This window comes from Lynx canadensis, chromosome D2, assembly GCF_007474595.2.
Source record: "Lynx canadensis isolate LIC74 chromosome D2, mLynCan4.pri.v2, whole genome shotgun sequence".
Taxonomy (NCBI): Eukaryota; Metazoa; Chordata; class Mammalia; order Carnivora; family Felidae; genus Lynx; species Lynx canadensis.
Genome location: NC_044313.2, coordinates 63428648 through 63456322, shown reverse-complemented (window position 1 = coordinate 63456322; position 27675 = coordinate 63428648). Strand labels below are relative to the sequence as shown.

The window sequence follows — 27675 nt, the reverse complement described above, 5'->3', positions numbered from 1 at the left end:
AAATCCAAGGCACAGAAAAGTCCAACTTGGAGCAGGTCTTAGAAGTCAGGCTTTGAATCCTAGAATTAGGACTTGAATCATGTCTGACTCCAGAGCGTGGGTTCTTAAATACACTGATGTGATGATTCGCTTGCCCAAAGTAAATAAAGAAACAAAATCTAAGATACTTACTGAGATGTTTACAATGCAAATAAAATCGGCGTGGAAAGCACTAAGTAAGCGCCCAGAACAGAGACACCCTTAGGAGTCAAGAAGATGCATTGAAATAATTCTACAGATGAACAGAATCTCTTTGCGACAAGAAATCTCAGCAGTAACTCTTATCCTGGTTTCACATTTCAAGAATTTGCCTAGGAATACACCAAAACAGGCTTTAAAAAAAAAAAAAAAGCTGAGTCATCAGGGTCTTTCAGAAGGAAAGAAACCTCTTTAGGTTGGGAAATTTTGGCTCCTGCGGGGAGGGGCGAAGACTGAGTGCCTGGGGACTAAGGGAGGGAGGAGGCGTGTCCATCAGAGATTGGGTGCGGGGGGGGGGGGCCTTCTCGCCTTATTTCTTCACAACCTTTATACTTTACTAGATTTAGTTCTGCCGGTTAACTTAGCACCAGGACGCTCGGCTGGTACCGCTAGAGTAGATTAGGTTATTATTTTGGGACATTCTCGGCCCCGTTGTTTAGGACGAAGAGGTCCTAAAACCAATACCTGGACCTTCCTGCGGACAGATCCGCGAACATACCCAGCCGTGCCTCATCTTCACCCACAATCTCCCGCTCCCCAGTAACTGTAAAGTGCAAAAAAGCTTGCCAGGGCCTGCAGAAAGCGCAGCGCCTCGGAGCCTGGCACGCTTTTCCCCTTCCCTCCCCCGGGGAGCGATCCCAGCAGCTCCCTGCGTGATGTCAGTGGGATCCTGAGCCCCATCCGCTCCACGGCTGGGGGGCGGGCAGACCGTGCTCCCGCACGCCGGGCAGAGCGCTCCAGGCCTCCCCACCCGCCCCGGGGTCCCCGGCAGCCGCGCGCGCCGCCCCCGCCGGCCCGCGCCACGCTCCGCCCTGGACGCCGCTGGTCCCGGCGCGGGGGTGCGCGGGGGGTGGGAGCGGGCCCCGGCTCAGCCTGATTTACGGCTCTGCTGAAAACCGCTTCGCTCCCGCAGCAGCAGCACCGGCCGCGGCGGCAGCAGCAGCGGCTGCAGCTGCAGCAACAAGTCGGGTAAGTGGCCGCAGCTGGGCTTCTGCGCCTGCGGCCCGGCCCGCGGGGCGCGGCGGAGGGGGCCGGCTGAACCGTCCCGGGCTGGGGAGGGGGCCTGTCGCCTCCACGCGGCCGGGAGTTGGGCGCGCGGCCCCCACTTGCGGAAACTCGTGCGCGCATGTATCCACTCTGGCGCCTGGGGCTGGCCCGCGGCGGAGCGGGGGCGGGGGGAGCCGGGACCCTCCGTGCAGCGCTTTTGCCAGCTGCCCGGCTCAGGCAGAGGAAATTGGGGCTTTTCCGCCAACCCTGTGGACTGGGGTTCCCGCTGGGCCCTTGAAAGCAGGAGTACTCCCAGAGCGCGTGATAACCCGGTTCCCCATTCAGGGATGCCACCCCTTTCCCATTGCCACCTGGAATCCAGACTTCCCTTTCCTGGGCCTTTTGGGCCAGCCAGGCTGTGCATCCTGTGTCCACAAAACTGGTCGTTAAACAGCCAGGTGTAGCACAGGAAGAGGTTCCCCTCTCTAGGGGGCCAGAGGCTTATTAACCTGGAGGCTTTGCCTAGCTGGCTGGGGACCATTTGCGCCTCTGCTTTTGAGGAGGTTGAGGGCCCAATAACAACACTTTACAGTGTTGACCCTTAGCTGAGCTTCCTCTCTTGGGGGCCCAATGCTTGTTACATTTAAGCAGAAACCACTCCTGGAGGGAATATGTGTGCCCTGTTTGCAGAGTAGGGTTGCTACCAGTCATCTGTTGCTAGGGCTAAGATAATAAATTCCTTCAACGAAACAAGAACTCACTAAAGAGTTACGCTGATACCTGCATGGTTCAAACATTGGTCATCTCTAGAGGTTATCCTGTGAAAACAGGAAAACAGAGAAAAATCCATTGAGCGCATGGTATTTTTATAAAGGCTTGGCCACGGCCATGGCCCCACTTAGATCAAAACATAGCTGATATCTTGAGTTCCCAAATGTCAGTAAATCTGGAATATGGGGGACAATGATAACATTTTGGTTTATGTCATCACAACAATAACTAAAGGCGAAATCTCAGGTTGAAAAATTTCCAGCTCATTGTGTGCTTAATGCCACTACGTCTAGCTTGAGTGATATTTTTCCTATGCTTGAAGAAAGATCGCTGAACTTGCATTCTCAGGACAAATGTTGACAACTCATGTGAGTTTTCCTCACGTTTGGAATTCATGCTTATCAGGATTGTATCCATAAAATAGGGCACAGTTTTGCAGTTAGTGGTACTAAATTCAGGAGGGCAGGAAACTTGAATTCCACTTCTGGATCTGTCATTTACCATCTGGCTTTGAATTAATTACTTTACCTCCTTGCTTCAGTTTTCATATCTGCTAAAAGAGAATGTTACCCACCTTTTTTTTCCTTTTTTTTTTTTTTAATCCTGGGTGGGGTTGGCAAACTTTTTTTGTAAAGGTCAAGTAGTAATTTTGGCTTTACCAAAATAGTCTCTGTCTCAACGCCTCACTCACCTTTGTCTTTAGTGCAAAAGCAGCATTAGACAATACAGAAATGAGTGAATGTGGCTGGATTTGGCCCACGGATCACAGGTTTTTATTTTAATATAAGATACTATATGCAAAAGTAATTTGAAGCCAAAAGTTCCTGCCCTCATGGACATGGGTGGCAACAAGCATTTCAGTAGGCATTTTTTTAACAGACATGTAAACTACCTGTTTCATTTGGCCCTGCCCAGGACTTGAAGAGTAATGCAACAGAAGGCTTTTGAGGAAAGCAGATACCCCTGGCAGGAGTCCTTTGAGAATGTTGCTGTGTGCCTGCCATTCCGCTGTCCGAGGTGTGGAGACCATACCAGATTTAGAAGCCTGTCTTCGCTGAGGGCCCATCTGGAATTCAGTCACAGCTACCAGGAAAGAACCCTCTTGACAAAATGCAGCCTCTTTCCATCCCTCAAAGACACAGACCTAGTCACTTCCTCAGAACCCCTGAAACAGGGAAAATTGCAGAGCACTGGCAACGTGGTGAAGCAGAAACCGAGCTATGTTAACTTGTATAGCATTTCACATGAACACTCCAAGGACAGGAAGCCATTCGAGGTGGTGGCAGAGCGGCCAGTGTCCTACGTGCAGACCTACACCACGGTGGACCTGCGTGCGGACTCACTGGAGGGGCCACGGGCCAGTCCCGGCCTGCCCACCTCGGACACCAAGGCTGCTTTTGAGGCTCACGTCAGAGAAAAATTCAACCGGATGGTCGAGGCCGTGGACAGGACCATCGAGAAGAGAATCGATAAACTCACCAAAGAGTTGGCCCAGAAAACTGCCGAACTGCTGGAAGTTCGGGCAGCCTTTGTGCAGCTGACGCAGAAAAAGCAGGAGGTGCAGAGGCGGGAGCGGGCCCTGAACCGACAGGTGGATGTGGCCGTGGAGATGATTGCAGCGCTTAGGCAGCGCCTGACCGAGTCGGAGGAGGAACTGCTCAGGAAGGAAGAGTAAGTGGTGCTGTGCCATCGCTCTAGGCACCTCCTCCCCAGCTTACAAGCACATCTGAGGCGAGGTTTGGTTTTTATTACTTGCAGGTACCTTGGCTGCATTTCTCACTGATACAGTTGAACTTGGGAGGCACAAGGCTTTTTGATAGTATATACCCTCTCTGTGTAGAGTCTGCAGCCCAGCAGCAGGAAAGTCAAAATACTTAGTTCTTTCTCGCCTTAGAAGCTACAGAACATTTTTAGCGAGAGCAGTAGCACTGTATCCATGGTGGGATCCAGCACCAGCTGGGGAGTGGGGGGGAGTTGAACGTGAAGGCAGAGAGGGGCCCTAGGGGAGCCAGTGCTCCTTGATAGGCTCCATGCAGTCGAGTCAGGAACAAGAGATGCTGTCTTACTCAAGTGTAAAAATATGCTGTAAATACCAGTGGTTCTGGCTTCTTTGCCATTTTGGATTATCTGCTAGTGTTAATTAACTGAGAATCCATTTAATTATAGTTTTTATTTGGAAGAAGCAGATATTAGGAAACCCAGAGGAAACTTCCTGATACTACTGACTTCCGTGACTTAAGTTTGAGAATTTTCTTTTTGGAAAATGGTACGTGATACTAGAGTAGGTCAGGCCTGCTTGCAAAGCGTTGACAAGCTATTACTTTAAAAAACATCATACTTGGGAAAGCATTTCCTTATCATTAATTATGGCATTCACTCAAACTAGAAAAGCATACATAACAATGCAGTGTATTTCCCAAATGCGGAGTGTTGGATTTAAATTTAAATGGAGGTTCAGAATTCTTGGAATCAAAGGGCATACAAATTGGTACTCTAAGACAACCTAGAAGGAAGATTTCAAGTAATTTAGATTATATTATAGAGGTGGACTTAATTTCATACTCTCTTTGCCCACTGGCACTCTTCTATCATGCATTGCCTCTTAAAGTGTAGTAATTAAAGCTTCCTTCATTTGGCAAGAGGGTAAGAAACCGTGTGTATTAAAGAGATCATCACCCGGTATCACTAAATGCCTACATTTGACCTACAGGGAAAGCCTGCTCTGATCAACTAGAAATTTTTTTAATTACAGAGTGAGGACAGATTTGAGTTAGCCACTGATTTATTTGCTTTTAGGGAAATGATCTCTAACAAAAAGTTTCTCTCTTGGCATGGGGAGTTTCCTGGTGGGAAGTTAGTGCCAATACCCATTATGGCCACCAGGGTGATTAATACTGCGTCACTGGAAAAATGGCAGATGGGTTCCCCTATGTGCAAAGAAAAGCTTAGAATTACATTTGTGGTATTTCTGTTTGACGAGCAGTGAATTTAAAAGGAAAACAAATTAATTGCACATATTTATTGTCATGTTTTATTTATTTATTACACAAGTCAAAATGAATGTGGGATTTGGGCCGATGGATGGCAGGGAGGATCAGATAGTTAGACCTAGGTTGTTGGCAAGGTTCTAACTTTTATTTTGGGTTGTGGGTTCAAGAGTGCTTTCTTATTAAAAATATGTGTTTAACTGACTTGGTGTAAAGTGGGCCATGGATGGATCAGTTGTAGTAATGTTAATCCAGTGTGGTCACCTGAGGACCAATTGAAAAAGTAATCCATACTTGTAAAAAAAAGATTTAACAGGGTGGAAATGCATGTACTAAAAGTCTCCCTCTTCTCCAAGTGTACCCTACTCCTTCCTCCAGAGACAGCCACTGTTTAGCTCCGTGAATGTCCTTCCAGACCTTTCCTGTGTACATACAGCCCTTTGTACTTTATATGCAGAGAGAATTATTTTCCCAAATGGAATCATGGCACATACTGTTCTACCACTTATGTGTGGAGTTTGCTTTTAACATAGTATGTTGTAGGCATCTTTCATGCACTAAATATAGGATTATGTCATTCCTTTTGGCTATTGCATGGTATTCTGTGGTGTGGCTGCTTCATGGCTGATTTCATCAGTTTGCTATTAATGAATACACGGTTTTGTTCCATTTCCCTGGTATTAAAAATAATGCCTCCCTTAACATCCTTGTACATACATCTCTGTTCACATTTTTGTGAATATATTTGGAGATAAATTATGAATTGGTTTTTAGTAGGTCATTTTGGACTATCAGGAAAAAAATAAAATTAAAAAAAACTTTAAATGAAAATACAGTGCAACTGACTTACACTCTTAAACATAAAATCAACAAAGTCTTCATTTTTTTTAAGCTTTTATTTGGTCTGTCGTATCAGTTTCTGTATTCAGGCCTCAAATAATCACTCTTTCTGTACATAAAATTGCACTGAAAGGGTCTTGTTTCCAGAAAGGACACTGGAGCTCTTGGTCTGAGAGGGTGACTGTGGCCAGCCCCCTTGGAATCTATAGTGTTCAGCCTCCCTGATGCCCACCCCTGCCCCCAAAATGGGGATGCAAGCCAGTTGCGCAGCTGCCATACCGCTGAAACTGTGTTAATTTGACTGGATTTGCCTGGCTAGGATGTGTGCCTTCCCTCCTCACCATCCCTCACAGAGCTATGCCTTCCACCGGAGACGTGACCGTTTAGATATGAGAAGACCCTATTTGTCCGTGAACTAACCAGGAACTGCACTGCCCTGCTAACCCCCTCCGAATGAGCTCTCAAGACTCATTTGTGAGAGGAAGTAGGCGGTTACCATCCGATTCAAAATCGCCTTAAACTCTGGGGACCCTTCGAGACACAGATGGTGTTTTAAAAAAATGCAAACATCTACATCAGGCTCTCTTGCTAATGGATTTCACATGAGGCTCCTCTGCTTATGGATTTGTTCTCTCAACTTTAAAATCCTCTTTTTTTTTGAACTGAAATAAAAGACTCCAGGGCTGCTTCTGCCCTGCAGCCGTCTGCAGGCTGAACCCCTTGGACTGTGGAAGTCCTATGTACACTCGATGACAGAGGAGATTGTTTGAATAGGCAGCATCTTACACTCTTGTGCTGGTGAGTCTCATTACACGTCTGTAGAGAGGTATCTGTATGTTTCTGGAGTGCACATCCAAAAAGGTGTGCCTTGTCTTCACAAAGTCTCTGCCACTTTAAAAAGTCCTATTGAAACAGGTACTTACCTATTCAGGAGTATTCAGAGCTATAGGGTAGCACTGCCCGTAATCAGGTAAATCAATCCCAGCCAACCTTGCTGTAAGGTATCCCTTAACAAGAAAGGATAAACTTGGATACTAGCTGATTCGTGACCGAGTTGGTCACCCAAAGTTTGGAGGACATCAGTGGAATAACAGTAATCCCAAGTTTTCTTGTACCTCCTTCTGCAGATAAGGCTGGAAAGTCCTAATTGAGTACCCGTGATGTGCCCAGTACTGTGCTAGGTATATATAGGGAATATGAAATTCATGCTCTTTTCCCCTGAGGGGCTAACACTCTTCATGGGAAGAGTAAAACGTATCTGTGAACATGTCCGTGTTCAGACCCAAGGTAGTTTGAACAAATGCTTAAATACAAGCCATGGTTTGTTGATAAACCATTAGAGATAAACCATTTTATGTGGCAAGGCCACACTGGGGAATGAGGAGGAAGGTGAGTATTTGCATCGGTGGCCGGGGTGACCAGGGGAGATCGACATTGAAGGGAATAGCAGGGAGAAGGGAGACTATTGGAGATGGCCCCTGAGGAGATCATGTGATTTTGGAACTAGAAGGTACTCCTCGTCTCCTTCAAGATAACGCTCTCATTTTATAGAGGCAGAATATAAGGACCAGCACCGTGGAATGACTCACCCAAAAATTTAGTGGTGGAGCTGAAATTGAAACCAATATTCCCTGTGTCTCTGCTGAGTGCTTTTTTTCATTAATTCACTGTCTCAGCCAGACTTTTGAAAATGTGGTATTTGCCCAAAGCGTCAAGACTTATGTAATAATGAAGCTGGTCCATTTTGGAATGAGCTTGCTTCTTTGCTGTTTTGAGAGAGCCTCAATGGTGACATCATGTATTTTTCTGATGAGATTAAAGGAAATGTCAGCTGGCATCAAAGGTGGTAGGAAATAGGGAAATGCTAGCGTCATAAGTTTGGTTATGATATTAAACTTCTGGAGCACCAGCCCAGGGCTTTTAACTTGCCACAAGGGCTTTTAACTTGACTCTCTGGATGTCCGAGGCCAGTCCAAATGGAGCATGTGCCCCTGCCAGCCCTTGATTATGGTGAGGGGCCTCTTTGTAATTCTACCTAATTTCCATCCTACTCCCTTGCAAGTTACAATAGATATAATCTTTCCCTTCTTCCTTCATTATTTGCCCTGTTCTCGGCTGGGAGTTGGCCAGAAGACAAACCTTCCACTAAGTGCCTGCTGAATGCCAGGTGCTGTTCTAGGTCATACAGTAGTAAACCAAATGAGTCCAGTTTCTGCTTTCATGGCAGGAAGAGACCAGGAGGTAAAATTACACATTTTGATATGATAAAAGAGGCATACAGGGGTAGCCTGAGCCAGGTAATGTGCATTTAGGTTTCTATCCAAATAGGTTTCTATCCCAAAGCTGGCTGTGGGATACTGGCCTTTTAAAAGTAAGTTTGGGGGTGCCTGGGTGGCTCAGTCGGTTAAGCGTCCGACTTTGGCTCAGGTCATGATCTCACGGTTCGTGGGTTTGAGCCCTGTGTCGGGCTCTGTGCGGACAGCTCAGAGCTTGGAGCCTGCTTTGGATTCTGTGTCTCCCCCTCTCTCTGCTCCTCCCCCACTCATGCTCTGTCTCTCTCTCTCTCTCAAAAATAAATAAACATTAAAAAAAAATTTAAAGGTAAGTTTGACTTGGTAACTTGCTTTGCACAGCTAAACCCGCTTGCCACTTAATTACAACATTCCTATTTTTGATCAGCTAAAGCAGTGAGTAGACAACTTGGTCTCCAGATGGATCCATTGCTAGGAAACAGGCCAGGAAAAATCATGTTACACGTAGGGTTCAGTGGGACAGGAAGGGGTCTGTTTGCTCCACATTTTAATGTGTTTAGATAAATGAGGTCCTCTCTTTCCAAGCTGTTTCCCATGAAGATTTACAAACTAATATAGGAAAAGCTAGATGTCAAACATGCCCTTTTATGGATGGTAAAATTTGGAGACCAAGGAAAATATTCAGTTTTTCTGTGTGTCTCACGTTAGTGCATCTTTTTTCTCTCTCTGGACTGAGGGGCTTAGAATGTAGTGTTGACCTACTTATTACCAATAAGAGTAATTTGACTTACTTAGATCTTAATGAGAACTATATACCTTTTTGGTTTAGTCAAAGAAGCCGAAAGAGAAAGATGAGGCAAAGGGTCACCAAAAGTAGGGATGACGTGACTTCAGACAGGCTGTGGGTGCAGATTCCACCCTGTGGGGGGCTCCATGGGGTACATTGGAGCCAACCCTGAGCTCCCAAGGTTGCAGCCAGGCTCCCAGCATTGGAAAGGGGTTGACTCCAGCTTCAGGATTTGCCTCGTGGCTGACATTACGGTCTGTCTGAAGTGCTCTGTGATCAATAGCTGGACTATTTTTAGCTAGAGGTATTTTTACCATTTCACATACCTCCAAAGAGGTTCATAAATCAGTAATGTAAAATGAAATTTAAATAACTTGGTAGGGCTTTGCCTTTGGGAGGAGAATATGATTTTAAAGTGTTGTTTAAGAATAGAAGAGAGGCATCAATTTTAGATCCCACCCTCAGCCTTGTGGGAGGTGCCTGTATTGTGGATTACTTTTTGGTTTTATGCCCCAGTACTTGTTTGGAAAAAGATAAAAAGAAACCTCAGGATCTTTTTGTCAGTTACAGAGTTTCAACTAGAGATGTAGTTTTACATTTTGTGCATTCAGCAGGAATTTTTTGCACCCGTATTGTGTGCTGGGCTCATGTTCGATACTGGGGTAGCACAGCGGAAGGGCAGGCAAGGTCCCTGACCTTACAGATCTCACAGTGGAATGGGACAAATGGCATGACTAACCCTCTCTGTAGTGTGCAGTGTGATAGGGGGCAGCGTTCTGTGGGAGAACACAGCAGGAGAACACAGCAGGTTACCTACCCCACACCTAGGCATGTGTGGGAAAGCTTCCTAACAGGAGAGCCCTGAGGTTAGAAGGCTCCTGAAGAGTGGGGACTAGGGAGACGCAGAGGAAGGGACCCCAGTGGAAGAACAGCATGTTCAGAAATAAGAATCTGGTTCACAGGCTGAATGAAGGGAGTTCCCTGGTGCTGGAGCAGAGAGGGAGGTGCTGTGCATTTATGAGGCCCAGGGGGAGCGTGAGGCTACAGGGTGGCCATGAAAGCTGGACACATAGGGAAATAACTATAAATTATAATGCATGATGTGATCCGTGTGTTGCCTCTTATTAACAACGCATGGTTCAATGCCTATGTAAAATTGCAGTGAACACTGTGGTGCATTAATGCACATTTCCCTCTATCGCTACATCTGCTTCTGAGGTTTATTTTTGAGAGAGAGACAGAGCATGAGTGGGGGAAGGGCAGAGAAAGGGAGAGACACAGCATCTGCAGCAGGCTCCAGGCTTTGGGCTGTCAGCACAGAGCCCAATGCAGGGCTCGAACTCACAGACTGCAAGATCATGACCTGAGCCAAGTTGGACGCTTAACCAACTGAACCACCCAGGTGCCCTTCTTTACACCTGCTTCTAGAGTGGGTTTGTCACATGATAGTATATCTTTGATTTTTTTGAATTATTTTGCTTTTAACCCACCTCAGAAGTAACTGAGGGGTTCAATCTGTAAAAAAAAAAAAAATGAAATATTATCTGTGTCTCAGACCTTATGGCCACCCTGTAAATGAATGAGCACATGAGGGAACAAATAGTTTTTCTAAATAAAGCTTTGATAGCACTGAAAGGGCTTTTTCACTCATTGCCTCTTTGTTTCTGAATCTCAGGATACTGACAGATTTCTTAGCTCTGTGAATCATTCTGCAGTAAGCTTCAGGCCAGTTTCTTATCCCGTGCTGATACTTTTTCCTTTAGTATCAAATAGTGATTTAAATAAGCGTATTTTCTGCTGAAGCCTAAAATCTTGTATCCTATCATATTTAACTTTTTTTGAGAGAGAGAGAGAGCGCACACAGACATGCATGTGTGAGCAGGAGAAGAGCAGGGGGAGAGAGAATCCAAACAGGCTCCCTGCTGCTAGCTCAGAGTCCAGTGGGGAGCTCAATCCCATAAACCGTGAGATCATGACCTAAGACGAAACCAGAGTGGGACACTCAACAAACTGAGACACCCAGGTGCCCTATATTTAACTTTTTAAAAAATATGTATATGAGAAGCCAGCAATGGGCCTGTAAGTGGCCTAGAGTCTGCTAGTTTTCCTGAAGCTGGTTTGTATCCACATCTTGACTGGATTTCACTCAGGTTTGCCTTTATCTTCTCTCCCATCTGGCCTTCCAGCCTTCTCACTGTTCTAAGTCACAGGGTTTGAGAACCTAAAATAAAACCACACAAGTCTCTTCTTCTCTCTGATGGCATCGTATTATTCTTTTTCTTGGTTATTCCGCTCAGCTTTGTAATTACATATTTATTTCAGTATTTGTTTGCTTCTCCCAGGGCACCTGGGTGGCTCAATCAGTTAAGCTTTTGACTTCGGCTCAGGTCATGATCTCATGGTTCATGAGTTCAAGCCCCATGTTGGGCTCTGTGCTAATAGCTGAAGCTAATCTGCTTCAGATTTTGTGTCTCCCTTTCTCTCTGCCCCTCCCCTGCTCGTGCTCTCTCTTTCTCAAAAATAAATACACATAAAAAAAAATTTATAATGTTTGCTTCTCCCACCATATCAAGGGTTAGTATACCACCAGCCTGACCCAGCCTGCTAGCTGTTTTTGAGGAACTTGTGAGCTAAGAATTTTTAATTTGAAAAAAATTGAAAAGAAATAGAATAATTCATGACATATGGAAATTATATGAAATTCAAACTTCGGTGTCTAAAAATAAAGTTTTATTGTTATACAGTCTTTATGTATTTTTTGTGCTAGGTGGAGTTGAGTAATTGTGACAGAGACCATATGGGCTGCAGAATGTAAACTATTTACTCCCTGGTCCTTTGCAGAAAAATGGGCTGACCCCTGGGTTAGGCAGTAAGCTTTGTGAAGACAGTCATGGGTTCATGAGTGCCTCACCACTAAGCCCGGTACGTGTTAACATTCAATAAATGCTTGTTGAATTACTGAATAGTGAAATAAATAAGTGTATGGTCTGTGACTACATCTTACTAGTGTTCTAGCCCTCGTTGCCCACGCTCACCCGAGTTCTGAGGTTCAGGATCACATGTACAAAGCCTGACAGCACTTCTCAAACTTTTTGACACAACTTCTCCTTATACTGCTAAAAAAAAATATCTGAGGACCTTCAAAAGTTTTTGTTTGTGTGAGTTTTATCTATCAATATTTCCTTTATTAGAACTTAAAACTTACAAATTTAAAAAGATTTATTATTTAAAAGTAGCAATAAAAAAACCCATTACTGGTTAACATAAATAACATATTTCTATGAAAAACAACTATTTTCAAAAACAATTTGGCAAAGAGAGCAGCTTGGTTTTATGAGTTTTGCAAATATTTTTAATATCTGGCTTAAATAGAAGGCAGCTGGACCTTGTTCCGTATGCATTTAGTCTGTTGCAAATTTGTTGTTTGGTTGGAGTAGATAAAGGAAATCCATCCTCTTGTGTGTCTGTAGTAAGAAGAGGGAGGGGTACTTTAACAGCTTTTTCAGAGAACAGAGGATATTCTGCTTCGATACTGTGCCATAAGTCAACAATTGGTAGTTTCTTCAAGAATACTTGAGATATGGAACCTGTACTCAGTGCATATTTTGTTCTCCCTTACATTGAAATCCATTGGTCTTCCTTGCACTTTGAATGGATATTTTACTGTTTGGGGTATAATTATTTTTAAAAAAAATTAATATTTTTATTTGTTTTTGAGACAGAGAGAGACAGAGTATGACCAGGGGAGGAGCAGAGAGAGAGCGAGACACAGAATCCGAAGCAGGCTCCAGGCTCTGAGCCTGACGCAGGGCTCGAACTCACAGAGGGCGAGATCATGACCTGAGCCGAAGTCAGACGCTTAACTGACTGAGCCACCCAGGCGCCCCTGGGGTATAATTATTAAAGAGACTACAAACGCAATATAGTTAAGCCTCTTCCTTTTTCATTCAGGAAATTCCCAAGATTCCTTGGGGAAATATGAGGTGTTTCTGGATATTGTTAATCCAGATTGAACAGGATGTGAAAGGGGAATCTGAACTTGTGCACACATGCTATACCATAATTAGCCACTGGGTTTTGTTGCTGTTTCTATCTAAAACAGACACCCAAACATATTCTTGGTATGAGGAACTTTTCCAGCCACTGTCTTGTATAACCTCTGATTTAAAATTAAATCATCAGACTTGTTTTAACTGTCTTTTCTTTTTCTTTGTCTTTCTTTTTTTTAGTTGATGTGAAACATTTATAAACTGAAATTAAGTTAGTATTGGTGCCAGGTTGGTTGAAAAATACAAAGGGTGTTAACTTCTCAGCTTCAGGGCACAAGGTAATTGGGTGAGGGAGAGGTTAGAAAAAGATGCTTCTCTTTTACAACGTAACATAACACTCCAGGATCAGCTAGGAGCATTAATGTTAGTTTGCAGGAGTTTTAAATAGAACCAGTAGCAAAACATTACATGATTTAAAAATACAGCTACAGTCATAAACTATATTGCACTTAGATTTGTTTTCTTGCTTTTGGGATGTTAATCCTATGGGATTAAGCTGTCAAATATTGCTGTTTTACATTTTAAGCTTTATAGCCTGAGAGCCCCAAAATAGTAAATATGCATAGAAAAAAAAAGACTAGAAAAAATATACAAGGATATTGATAGCAGTTACCTCTGGGTGTTGGGATTATGGGTCATTTTTTGTTTCTTCCTTGTCCTTTTAAAAAATTCATTACAACAAATATATATTGAACATTATGTTGCATGTATTATATTGAATGATGGGCTTAGAACAGAGAACAAAAAAGCTGATTCGCCCCTTGCTGAGTTAGATCTTCTAATAGGTCAACTTTTATGTTTCCCATAATAAATGTAAAATATTTCTGTAATGAGATAGATATAGTAACTATTATAAACCAAAATGAATTGAAAAAGAATTCACTGGCTCATTCTCTGTGTTTTTCTTTTGGATGGTGGAGAGGGTTGTGGGTTTTGGTTGCTTTCCCTAAAAGTACAGTTTGGAGACTTGTGTCATGATTCAGGTATCCTAAATATCACCTATGAAGTATCTACAGTGGGCTTGACTCTGAACGAATGGGCACCTTAATGTTAGAAAGAGAAAGGAACAGACGTTTCCTGGGCTGTGTTTTCTAGCCATACTTTTGCGCTCCATCTCAGCCATTCCTAGGAGCCGTGATGGATACAGCATGTAGCATGCTGGATGCAGCACCTGAATGGACCTTCCGTTATTTTGCTGCTAGTTAGGGTTACTTAAGAGGCAGATCAAAGCTGAATGAGCCATGGTAGAGCTTGAAAATTGGCTTGTGTCTGTGGTCTGAACAGCTTGGAAAGTGCACATCTTCCGTTCAGGCCTCATACAGAAACATCTGGAAATAAACTTGAAACTTGATAATGGAAGAAAACTCCTTTCCAAAAGGACTCATTTCTTTTATGTGAATATTTCTTAGCTACTGAAAGATAATAGAATTATCGTGGGATTGGGGTTTATATTTGATCCTGGATGGGAAACAAGAAAAAAGGGGGCTACTATAATAAGCAATTCTTTGATGCATCATGTTAGAACCTGTCTCGTTTCTATTTTTATAAGTATATAATTTCCAAGGTTTTACAGAGACATTTGACTCTGTAGGAAATGTCAGAAAAGTTTCAGTATGACCAAGTGTGACATATTTGTGAGAAAAAAAATCACAACTAATTGTAAAAGTGAGTCACTGACTAGTTGTACAGTATAAAGGAGCTGGAAACCACTACCAAGCTCTTTTGTAAAGATCTTCTACAAAACTTCCTGGGCCAGACCTACCTGAAGTTCTACTCTCAAGAAATTATGGCACTGAGTGGAAAGTATAGAGAAGACAATGAATTTCATCAACTGTCTAGAGCAGCTGCATGAGGTTAGATTTTTGTTTATTTATTTATTTTGAGAGCAGAAAGAGAGGGAGAGAGAGAATCCCAAGCAGGGCTCCAACTAATGAACAGATCATGACCTGAGCAGAAATCAAGACTCAGACCCTGAACGGACTGAGCCACCCAGGCATCCTGAGGTTAGATCCTTTTTAGTGGGATTTCTTAATCTAAAATGAAAGAGGCTGGGAGGATGATGATCAGTCTTTAGAATCTTGGTTCTGCATAAGTTGAACATGGCCAGAAAAATGAGGGGGCACTCCTTGAAGGTCGAGAGAGATTCTGAAGACCTATAAAGGAAATACTATATCCAACAGGTAGTAAAATTATAGAAATTCATTGCCTCTCGTGGGCGTGGCAGGGCATACAAAGGGAAAGGCTGAAAGGATCTTCATAATTTCTCACTAAGTAAGGCAAATTGGATGGAGTTGTGATAATAAGCACCTGTTGGTCGTGTGTGTGTGTGTGTGTGTGTGTGTGTGTGTGTGTGTATTTGTAGAGTTGCTCATGAGAATGGCTACCAAATTGTTACATTGTTTCAGAATAATGGGGTTTCTTTTACATTTCTGATGTGTTTGAGTTTGTATAAAAAACTGATTTATTATAAATCAAAAAAAGTATGGTTTTTATACATGCATTGGAAATAAGAAGATACAAAGTAGTAATAAGGTTATTAAAATTTTTCTTTGGATGGAACTAGAGTATATTATGCTAAGTGAAATTCATCAGAGAAAGACAAATATCACATGACTTCACTTATATGTGGAATGTAAGATACAAAACAGATGAACATAAGGGAAGGGAAGCAAAAATAATATAAAAACAGGGAGGGGGACAAAACATAAGAAACTCTTAAATACAGAGAACAAACTGAGGGTTGCTGGAGAGATTGTGGGTGGCAGGAGGGGCTAAATGGGCAAGGGGCATTATTAAGGAGGACACTTGTCGGGATGAGCACTGGGTATTATATGTAGGGGACAAATCACTGGAATCTACTCCTGAAATCATGATTGCACTATATGCTAACTAACTTGAATGTAAATTAAAAAAAATTTTTTTCTGGATTTGTGAATCACAGTTATGTGGATAACGGAATGTTGTTTTAGGTATTTTCCTCAGCTTTTTAGGGAAGGGCACCCTGCACATTGATTGTCCTGTGTCCTCTAAAATAGCTTTCCCAGCGGTCCTTGCATCTGCCTGGGGATGGCATGTCTTGGACTGTTTCACTTTTAGCTGAAACACACAGTTGGTACAAGGTGACTCATCTTATACACTGAAGTGCTCAGCCTGGCCTTTTGTTTCCTCTCTGTACTCTTTTCTCCCCCCAACAGCTAGACTTTTAAAATGTAAGTCAGAACATTTCTCAAAAGCATCCAGTGGCTTCTGATGTCATTTATAAGAAAATCAAGCATCCTCATGGTGGCCCCTACTTTGCCTGTCCTCCCCCTTCCTCCCTGTGCTCCAGCCACACAGGCCTCCTTGCTGTACCTCAGTCCTGTCTGCATGTTTCCACCCAAGGCCTGGCTTGCTGTCCCTGGATATCTGCCTGTCTTATTCCTTGCTTCCTTCAGGTATCTGTCCAAATGTATCCCCATCCAGGTTGTCCCTGACTCTGCTTTCTAAAATCTCACTCACACTCTCCCTCCCTCTGTTACTTTCTGTCCCTTTGCGTCCAGTGTCCCTGTTTTCTCCCTAGCACTTACCACCACCTGACATATGTATTGATTTGTATATTTTATAATGACTGTCTCTTTCTACTAAAATGTAATCTCTAAACGTAACCACGGAAATGTAGCATTATCTCTTGTCATGGCCGTGAGCATACTGCCAAGGGCAGTACCTGACGCATAGTAAGCACTCAATAAATATGTGCTGAGTGAATGAATTCCTGTCTCATTTCTCCGCTCTGTGTTCTGACATTTTTGCCTTGCAGAGAAGTTGTTACATTCAACCATTTCCTGGAAGCAGCAGCTGAGAAGGAGGTTCAAGGGAAAGCTCGGCTCCAGGACTTTATTGAGAATCTGCTGCAACGGGTAGAAGTGGCAGAAAAGCAGTTAGAGTACTACCAAAGCCAGCAGGCCGCTGGCCTCTGCCGGGACATCGGTGAGCACATGGTAAGTCACACAGGTCCAGCCACCAGGCTGTGGTCCTTGGATATGGCGAGACTGGGTCCAGGACAGAGGAAGAGGGAGCTGGGGAATGACTTACAGGAACCTTCTAGGCGTCATTTGAAAGCCGTGCACCAGCCGTGCCTGTGTTACGAAGTGACACCAGGGGATCCAAGACGAGATCCAGGATGCACAGTTGTCTTCAGCCTGCGACTCCGCACCGAGATAAACAGGCAGGAATAGTTTTATATTATAGAGTAACAGAGTTGGAAGTGTCCAAGCAGATCATCGGTGTCAACCTAGGCGATCAAGTAGATTGGAAAGTATTGTCCCATTTTGGAGCTCTTCAAGAGAATCTTAAGAAAGCTTTGGCCTTTTTAAGTAACAGTGGGATCTAGCCACGTACCTCTTTTTTCTTTAACAGGAAGGACAGCACCTTCCGATAGTCTCTATAGTTGAAACATTCTTTAAGTAGATTTTGAAAAGGTCTTAGAAAATTTCACAAGTGACAGTTCTATAATAGATTTCTGCATACAAGTTTACGTATCGTTTCAGGGACTTAAGAGACCCCCAGAGCCCAGATGAGAACCGTGCATACGGCTGAAGGTCCAGATTCTCCTCAGGGGCTTGATCAAGATTCTCTGGTCTCTTTGGGGGTGGGAGGAGATACAACACCCGTGCTCCAGATGAGGGAGATGGTTGGGCAGATTTGCCCTCCAAACAGTTTTTTTTTTCTTATAAGCAACAAAAGCCAAAGAAAGGATTTTTGAAACCCCAGAGTGGTTTACTTATACTATTTTCATGATCTATTCAACCTTATTTATGCTTATCCCCTTCCCAAAAGATTTAAAAATGATTCTTCACTTCCCCACACGTGGGTGGACTGTCCATGTCAGGAGAAGAAAAATAGGAAACATTTATGTTAACCAGAATGTTGGAAAAATTGCTATTGACTGATTAAAAAGTTTAGTTTGAGCATTCTGGAAGCCAAGAGTAAAAGGAAACATGTTAAATTAAAAAAGAAGGAATGAGATGAAAAGCAGGTGGAAAAAGAAGGCAAGAGGGAGAGACAGACAACAGGAGAAAAAGGGAGAGAGGAAGGAAGAAGTGAAGAAACCTTCTGCTGTCTTACTGTAATGTACACTCAGCCTTAGAGCAGTGAAACAATGGGGGCTCTAGAAGTTTCCGGTCAGGAACAAAAATAGACTGGAAAGAAGTAAGTTTGTTACTTCTGTGAGATTTCAGTTACTGTAATCAAAGCAGTTGCAGCCATGTGCGTGTTTATTATTTTCCTGTTGGTGTCTGTGGTCTGAGAGGGAGCCTGTACTTCCCTCCTCTGTAGAGTCCAGTCATAACTCATTGTGGCTGGAAGGACACACTGAACCCTTTCCTGCCTTTTTCCCATCCTGCCCTCTATCAGGAGGGAGTGCAGCATGAGGTCACGGAGATCACATGTGAGGTGAAAAGGCCTGGCTTCCAGATCATTAGCTCCCCTCTCCTGACTAAACGAGACCATTTGTCTTCCTGGACCTGTAATTCTATAAAATGAAGCAGTTGGGGGTGCCTGGGTGGCTCAGTCAGTTAAGTGTCCAACTTTGGCTCAGGTCATGATCTCATAGTTCATGGGTTCGAGCCCCATGTCGGGCTCTGTGCTGACAGCTCAGAGCCTTTTGCCTGCTTCAGATTCTGTGTCTTCCTCTCTCTCTGCCTCTCCTCCGCTCACATCTGTGTCTATCTGTCTCTGTCTCTCTCAAAAATAAATAAACATTAAAAAAGTTAATAACAAACTAAACTAAAATGAAGCAGTTGGACTAGATGCTCGCTAGGGTCTTGCGCCTCTTAAATTCTCTGATCATCACCTGACTTTGGTGGTTAAGAATTCTAAAATAAAAGTGTAGCATTAACAGCTTGACTATTTAGGCTTATAATTAACCCAGAGCTAAGAAATGTGTAAAATTTTATTATACTAAGCCAAGAGGATCTTAAAGAAAGAGAGAAAACAATGGAAGGCAAGGAGGAAGAGAGGAAACCGAATAGTTCTCTCTCTTACTTATATTTCTGTGCTCACTTTCCTCTGCTTATTTTTCCACTTTGAAAACTAAACATCTTTTCAAAGGCATTGCTAGTCATTATTTTCATCACAGTGGCACCACATAGTCACAAGTTGGACAGCATCTCCGCGGCTCTAGTCAGCTATGTATATATGAAGTTATGTGCGTGTGTGCCTGCCTGTACACACACAACACACACGTATGACACATAAATACGTAGATCTACAGGCACACATTTGTATGCATACATATATATACAAACACAGCAGGAACTTGATACATAGTTGTGTTTATGCCTTCTGTGTCCTAAACATGGCATGATCTGCCTTCATCAGACTTGATCTACCTAAGGAAGAATTGACTAATGGAAAGAAAGTAAAATGCAGTTAAGATGATAGTGGGGAAGATAGAAGTGAGCACTGACTGTGAGTAGGACATGGTCAGGCCACAGTGAGGTGGACTGTGGGACTCCCGTGGGGAGGACACATTGCCCTGAGAAGACCAAGAATGAGGTGCTTTGTTTCTGAAAGGATTGAGTACTTTCCCTGTTTTCATGGAAGTCCTCTCAACTCTGCGTTGGACCATCATGCACCGCATCACAGTTCAGTCTTCGGTCCTTCAGACCGTTTCTCCCTTTTCCTTTGATCTATGTCATCTTAACACTATACATGCACCTATGAAATTAGGAACAGTGTCTTTGATGTAAGGCGCGTGCTAAGTCTGGCCTCCCAGGGTTCCTGTGGTTGTTGTACACACACAGAGGAACTTGGATGCTTTTGGCAGGAAAAGCTCTGAATCATAGCTTTATTGACTTACTTGGCCCACCTTAGTGAAGGTGCAAAGCACTGACCAGCCCAGGCTTCTGGAGCCTCAGCCCCACCCAGGAGAGCTCCTTGCCCCAGTGCACCCTGGGAGGGAGCAGAACATTCTGACCCATTCCCTCCACACCTCAGCTCATGACAGCCTGGCATGCCACCCCAGTTAGTGCCTTTTCTGAAATAATGTTTTCAGCCTCTGTGTTTTCCCCTTAATTCCCTTGAGCATTTGTGTTCCTTTTTCACCTGGCTGATTTCTAAAAATGTAACATGCTTACTCAGATCCTTTGTCTTTATGGTCTGAAAAATGCTGTTGAATTAGACCTAAAGTGACCTAATATCCCATCTGCCAAAAACACACACAGAACAGCCCAAATGGAAGGTCATGAAACAGCTTGGATAATCTTATTTTAAGTGTTGCATTTATTTCCAGTAGGTTGCTAAATTAGGACTAGCCGCCATCCATTTAATACATGTTTATTGGGGACACAGCTCTTTCTGGGTGCTGAGGAAATTGGGTGAATGAGGTAGGTGAGGTTCCTGGTCTCGTGAGGAAGGCGATGGCATCGAAACAAGTAAACATGCAACAAAGATGGTTTCCTGCGGTGACAGCCCCTTTAAAGGAAAAAGTAAGATGATGTGTCTGAGTGGTCCTTACGGTCAGGAACAGCCCTGCACGGGAGGCCACATTTAGACTGTGACCTGAATAACCAGAGGAAGGCAGCTCTGTGCACACTGGGAAGTGGCTTAGAAGGGAACAAGTTTGGCATGTTTGCGTGAGAAGAGTTGAAGTCAGAGATTCAAGAAGGATCCAGATCATGCCAGGGTTTCTGGGTCACATAAGGAGTTTGGACCCATTCTAGAACAGAGAGAAGCCGTTGATTGGACAGTTGTGAGCAGGAGGTGAGCTGTTTTAGCATAATCGCTCTGGCTGCGGGGTGGGGGAACAGATAGGTGCAGGACTGGGAGACAGGTTAGAAGGCTGTTGTGTGGCAGATGGTAGCTTGGTGAGAGCAGAGATGGAGAGAAATGGCAGGTATGGGGTGTATCGTGGGAATAGAATTGACCAAACCAGTTGGCCTTGCTGAAGGATTACTTTTTTAGCAGGTGAGGGAAAGGGAGGAATCAAGAATGAATCTAACGTTTTGGCCCCAACAGTTCAGTTTGCAGTGCTGCTATTTACACCAAGCGGAGGTTGGAGGAGAGCTGGGTGTCCAGTTTCTCTAACCCAAAACAACGCGAGACACCATGTTTGAGTTTTAGAAGTACATAGATTGGCTCTCAGTACAAATTTATTTATATTTTTCCAACCTGGAGCCTTCCTTAAGGACTCTCTCGATCCCCATCCCCAAACTCGCCTCTTCCTAAACAAAAAGAAGGCAAAATAGTTGGACGGGGAGAAAACAGAGACAGTGAGGTGGGTTAAGGAGGAAGAGCGTTTCTGTCTGCCTGCGGCTGTACGGCCAGAAAGAACAGTGGCCTCTTGTGTTCACAGGGAGGAGAGCATGTGAGGTTCTGTGGGGACTGTGATAACGGCCCTGCCTCCACCCGAGGCCCCATGATCTATAGGATCACTGGAGAAATTCCAGCCCAGCTATGGATTCCACGTAACTTCTGTGTACAAACTGCACACTTTTACACAAACACATACTCTTTGAGAAGGCTGAGCCGAGTGAAGTCTTGTTTGGACTTGGAATGTGCTCACGTGGGTTTGAAGCCCAGCTCTAACACTGGTAAAGATTGAGGCTTCAAACCAGCTGCATCACTTTTTGGCCTTGTTTTCTACATCTGTGAAAGGGGGATGCCAGTGCTTGTCTCATAAGGTTGTTTTGATGGTTAATTGTGGTTATGTGGTCCGTATTTTATCCAGTGGGTGATGTACCGACATGCACAAGTTACGGTACCTGTACATATGCGTATATGTGAGGCTTATGGCTCATCGGCACCCACACTTGTGCATTTCCCTTTATGTAATATACAGTAAATTCTTTTAATTTCCTGAGGTCCCAGCAGGGTCCATCAGTGACATTCATAGGCACCAAGGTTTTGGTTCTTAAAACGTTTTGGAAGTCAGGGACCTCTTTGAACATTTGATAACATTGTTCGCCTTTTCCTCAGGGAGGGAAGTATGTATGTGTATGTAAACACACACACACACAGTTTTACATAAAATCCCAGAGTATTACATATACATATACAACATATCATCAAACTATATGCTTACATACATAGATATAGTAAAGTGAAAAAAATTTGTTATGCCTTAAGAATAATTTTAAAAAGTAGGAGGCACTTTATTTATTTTAAAGTTTATTTTTTGAGAGAGACCGAGACAGCGTGAGTAGGGGAGGGGCAGAGAGCGAGAGAGAGAATCCCAAGCAGGCTTTGCACTGCCAGTGCACAGAGCCTGATGCAGAGACTGAACCCACAAATCTGTGAGATCGTGACCTGAGCTGAAATTGAGTCAGATGCCTAACCCATTGAGCCACCCAGGTGCCCCAAAGTAGGTGCCAATTTAGAGGAAGAAAAACCCTACACGTTTTTGTTTGTTTTTACGGTTTACGCATATACTAATGTCTATCCAAGGAGCCGGGCTGAGAAGCCCTTACTGGTGGCTGTGGGGCCACGGCTCATACTGCTGCGGTTCCCAGAAGCTGCCAGCCTGGTGTTTGCCTGAGCCGTCTGTCCTGTCTTCTTTGTATATTGCAGAACCTCACGACCCTCATGCAGGCAAGGTGCCTTTTTCTGTACACATTGATTGATCTCGTGTTGAATCCAGCCAGTGTGAGCAGGGTCAACCATAAAGCTTACTTTTGACTGAATCAGAAGGCAGATGCCAAGAATCCCATCTTGCCCTGCTGGGCACATGACCCTCAAAGGTTTAAGAAAGCTGCTTTCTGGGGTGCTGGGTGGCTGTTGGTTAAGCATCCAACTTCAGCTCAGGTCATGATCTTGCAGCTCGTGGGTTCGAGCTCTGCATCAGGCTCTGTGCTGACAACTCAGAGCCTGCAACTGCTTCAGATTCTGTGCCTCCTTCTCTCTATGCCCCTCCCTTGCTCATGCTCTCTCTCTCTCTCTCTCAAAAGTAAATAAACATTTTTTTTTAAATTAAAGAAAAAGCTGCTTTCTGATTTGCTTCTGACTAAAGCTCAAGCTGCAAACAGATGACCCAGGGTAGTGCCCCTGCTATGCTGAACTTAGTTTCTCTGATTATTTGAATACAGTAGGGACTCGTGTGTTGGCCATACTGGGCCCCAACACCAAGATGGCCCTTACTACATATTTTCTTTGTCCTCCTCTTCTTGTGTTTGTCTGCCTGCTGATATGACACCACTACTTTGAGTGAAGGCTACCCCAGGGAGATCAGGAATTGAAGGTTGGGAATACGCTGGGTTTGCCTCTAAAGTGGATGGTGACATCTGGATCACAAAATGATAGTTATCAATTTGTTTGGCAAATGATATTTGAGCCCAACCACAAAAGTGCATATTTTATGGGCAGTGGAAAATAATCTCAGTGATAGATGGCCTCAGGGACAGTTGTGGAGTTGGTCTTCATATGCTCTCACTTTAGAAATGATGTATTTTAGGCAATAAACATTTTATGCCAATTTTCCCTTTAGTTGATACACTGTGACCAACCACAGCTGTGGTAAATTAGCTGCACATGCAGCCTGAATTAATCAGGAAATAATGGCATATCATTCTAGTTTTATAAAACATGTTTCTTCAAATGTTGCTGTATTAGAGGGCTCTTCAACGTTTTGAAATTTCTTAGATCTACTGATAATGGCTTCTTGGAAATCTCAGAACCGGGAGCACAGAGGCTCCCAGAGTCAGCTGAGGCTGAACACGAGACGAGACGTTCTCGTTCAGTGCTGGGATAGCAGGTGCCATGGGCCGTGTTACCCATAGCAGTTACTGGCTTCCTTAATGGGAACAATTTCTTAAAAATAGAAGCGAGAAAGATTTTTAAAGTCAGTTCCAACGTTCAAGCGAAGTAATGTTTCTTCTTATTTGTTTTCCTTCAGCTTACAGATATCTCCTCAAATAGGAAACCCAAATGCCTGTATGTATATCTTTTTATACTTGGGCCATTTGATAATGTTTGCATAATGTATTTTCCTGTTACGTTTTATATGGTATCTATATTATAAGTGAACTTGGAAGTCTTAAGTGAAAATGTACCTGCCTGTGTGCCTAATTTTGTAAATTGTGGATATGATTTTTAACGATGCTGATAGCCTTATAGCAAATGCCATAAGGCAGTATGATAGTATTACTGGAGTACTTTTACAGTATTTTGTAGTGTAACTTTCTCTTATTGAAGTACAGTTATAGTCATAATAGCTCTACAGTGCTATTAATGTGTGTGTGCTACATTAGATATCTATAATATAAACAGATATGTAAATTTATACTATGATTCATATACTTTGTAATTGCTATGCTACTACTATATACAGTCACTTAAAGAGTCCAGGGCTATGGATTCTGGTCCCAACTTTTCCAGAGATCAGCTGTGTGTGTTGTATCCTAGATAGTCACTTAAATTTTCTATGTCTCAGTCTTATTACTGGTGAATAGAGCTAGCAAGATCTCCCTGGGAATTTGACATCATGAGGTCGTTTCGTGAAGGCCACAGGAATTTTTGAAGGAAAAATACCAATTTATATTTGACTTAACTGGTGGCATTAACTGCCACTCTAGCATGCAGGAGTGATTGTGCCAGGGATGGGTTTTTTCTTTAAAGGTTCTAAACAAAATCTTTCTTTCTGCTCATTTCCCTCTGTGCGACCATCTGTAGAAGTCGAGGGCACCCACATCCTGTGTGTAACCACGCTGATCTCAAGATCCATTTTCATCCAAAGGGAAGGAGCTACCTGAAAAAAGCCAAGGATGACAGAGCCAGCATGCCGCCCGCTAAGTCCATTCACGAACAGGCTGAGTCCCCACGAGAACTCTGCAGACCATCGAAGAAAGGGGAGCCTCTGGGGTTTTGCCGAAAAGGCAACATCAGGCCCAAGGTGGCCAAAAAAAAGCCCACAGCAATTGTGAACATCATCTGAAAGGGGGGTGGCCCTGGACCACCATTGCTGGACTTTGTGGAATGTTGTTCTAGGGGACAACAATAATGCCCTTTTGGATACATCCCATAGTAAGACACATTGGGAAAAAGAAGGGCATAACACATTTATTTTGTGTCCATACAAGCACCTGGATTAACCAGAATTTGACAAACGGGAATCTCGGGGAACCAGAGTTTTATTATAGGCCCCTTTTAGAAGCAAGAGGCAGATTACAGAAAGAATTGAAAAAAAAAAAAAAATGAAAGCAGTTTTATTCCAAAATGTTAGTAAAAGCTCCAACTTGTAAAATAATTAGACCACTCTCCAGTAATTTCTGTACCTGGGGTTCTGTGCAGGGGTGATTAAACCTAGGACCCAAGGCCACACAAACCAAGTATTCTGGTTAATCAAGATTTCAGTGTTTGGGTTGCTTCAGGGACTCGTTCAGTTAGACTTTAGTTCTCATTTCTACTTTGTTCGATTCAGGTTTGTTGTTTCTATGGAAGCATGTTTATTCAGATTTGGGGGAGCCTCTGCTTTCTTCTTTGGCTGCGTATTCTGCACCCTAAGACCAAGCCACAGCCTCTGTCTTCATAGCCGTTATTATTGCCTGTGGTTGGGGCCGAAAAGCCGATTAAAACCGTAAAACCCTTTGATCAGCATCCGTCACCAGTTCAGGGTCTGAAGGTTGGAATGCCAGCAGATGGCACGTGTAGTGCATTGAGAGCCAGCCTGGGACACTGTTGATGTTACTCAGCCTTTCCCGAGACCTATTTCCCTGGTCGTGTGGGCAGCCTCCGTGAGCTGCAGGCGTGACTTGTCTCCTTGCTGGCCTCACTCTTCACCTCCTGCTGCCTCTGTGCCCTTTGATGACTAAATATACGTCCTTACCTTTCAACCAGGTATTGGAAGTGTTCACTGAACACTGCTTTTTAAAGTAGTTTCTGAAACAAACAGTGCACGTGGGATCCACAGTCTGAGACTGTCCCTCTTCCCTCCCTAAAATAGCCTTTGTTTCCACAAGGAACCATCTGTTAAGAACCTTCTGCTTTATGATTTCCCTCAAGAATGAATTTCCATGTTCCTTTTTTTTTTTTTTTTTTAACGTTAACAATATCATCAGGTCTTCTGCAGAGTTTACAAGTGCTGACATCCTTCTGGAAGAAAAGAGTAGTTATGTCCACAAATATATACATATATATATATATATAAAACAAAATATGTCAAGTATATTAATAATTTATTTTTAAATACTCATGCAAAAGGTGTGTGTTTGTGGTGGGTGGTTTTTAAACTGTATACATTAGTTCATGTAAGTTGAATTCTCTTCTTTTAAAAATTAAAATTGTAACCTAATTAACATTAGTAGAATGATTGTTATTACAATAAGCATCAGATTAGCAATGCATTAAAAATAGGTATAAAGCAGTTACTTAAAATTCCAATAAATTGAAAAGTGTAACTTATCATTATACAAACATTTTGAACCTATCATAGTGAAAATGTTGATTTTTGAACCTTCACTTTGACATCTGGCTCACGGGGGTGGGCCATTTGTATGATATACAGGCAACTATCAAGTGGGGAAAAAACATTGCTGTGAAGTGAATATCACTGTTTAGGCTAACACTGTAAAAATTGTAATGTTATAATTATTGTTTATTTGGAGAATTAATCTCCTCCAAAGTTATTTATTATTGGTGTTTATACCATGATTGCACTCTAGCCTTTTACATACTAAAAAACTGACTTGTTGTATTGCATGCCCTTTGTCCCGTAACACGTGTGTGCAATGACAACAACTTGTTTTTAAAGGTAGTATAGCCAGATTTGGTTTTGTTTATTTAATGTGACCTACATTTTCGATTTTTATTTAATATGCCTAGAGGGCATGGCAGCGCTCTTTGACAGTGGTACTCTGTGATCTCCAGAAAGCACCATAATGTCATATCTACTGTATGTACATTACATAAGACAGATGATTTTAAGATTTATTATATTAAAAAATTCTTTTTAATTCCAACTAAATTCTGACCTTCATACAATGAAATGCATTATAGATGTTGTGCTTCCTTAGAGACATAAATTTGCTGTTGAAACATGGGAGCTGGCTCACTCCAAGGGATATTCCACCTACATACCATGGCCCAAGCCATGTACTGTGTCCAGCTGGGGTCTTATTTTTAAATATATATATTTTTTGTCCACATGGGCAGTCAACCTGCGAGTTGATTTTTGAAGAAATTACCAAAGTTTCTGGGAAAACATGTTCAAGGTTAAACTGAAGAATGGATCTAATTTTTATGATTTGTTTTGTAAGGAAGAAATTTTTCTTTGAACTAGTCTTTCATTCTTTCTTCCCAAAGTTATGGATTCTCAAATGCTAAATTCAGGTTGCTTAGACACTGTTTTCCAGTATTCTGCAGGGTAGATCAGTTGTATGTAAGTTGGAATGTTCTTTTCCCAGAATTGATAAGAAAAAGTTTTTAGATTATGAAATATTATAATAATAAAGCTATATTTATGACTAATGTGTTGGTATGTTTTGTCTAGTTGAAATGTTTCTGGGGAGCCAAGTGTACTGGTCCGTTAACAGTGAACAAAATAGTTTTTAGTGAATAAACTGTTCACTGCACATATAATCACCATGATCTTGTACCTATAAGCTTTCTTAAAAACTAAGCTTGATTGTTTTTGTTGATCACAATGCCTATATCAAAAAGTTCTTTTTACATATGTTCGCACTGAGAAGGCCTCACTAAAAGCCCATTTGGTACTTTTCTCCCGTCTTCCTCCACACTATGAGTAATTTTCCTACACTCTATTTTTAAACTTGGCAACTCTTAGCAAAAACCATGAA

The 27675-nt window shown here is 42.9% G+C and overlaps 1 protein-coding gene across 1 annotated transcript; it reads left to right on the top strand.

Annotated features, from left to right (window-relative positions):
- The first annotated feature begins 1093 nt into the window (after positions 1 to 1093).
- ZNF365 (zinc finger protein 365) lies at positions 1094 to 27346 on the top strand. The gene is made up of 5 exons (XM_030334958.1): positions 1094 to 1206; positions 2911 to 3666; positions 16707 to 16887; positions 23778 to 23815; positions 24554 to 27346. Exons 2-5 carry the CDS (start codon positions 2924 to 2926, stop codon positions 24813 to 24815), a joined length of 1224 nt encoding a protein of 407 aa, XP_030190818.1. The 5' UTR covers positions 1094 to 1206; positions 2911 to 2923; the 3' UTR covers positions 24816 to 27346.
- The last annotated feature ends 329 nt before the right edge of the window (positions 27347 to 27675 follow it).

What these genes read in the sequence shown, in the direction of transcription:
- ZNF365 (XM_030334958.1), top strand. Translation starts at nt 2,924, where the DNA reads ATGCAACAGAAGGCTTTTGAGGAAAGCAGATACCCCTGGCAGGAGTCC. An exon ending in GGGACATCGGTGAGCACATG is followed by an intron (nt 16,888 to 23,777) that starts GTAAGTCACACA and finishes GTTTTCCTTCAG; the next exon opens with CTTACAGATATCTCCTCAAA. An exon ending in AATAGGAAACCCAAATGCCT is followed by an intron (nt 23,816 to 24,553) that starts GTATGTATATCT and finishes GACCATCTGTAG; the next exon opens with AAGTCGAGGGCACCCACATC.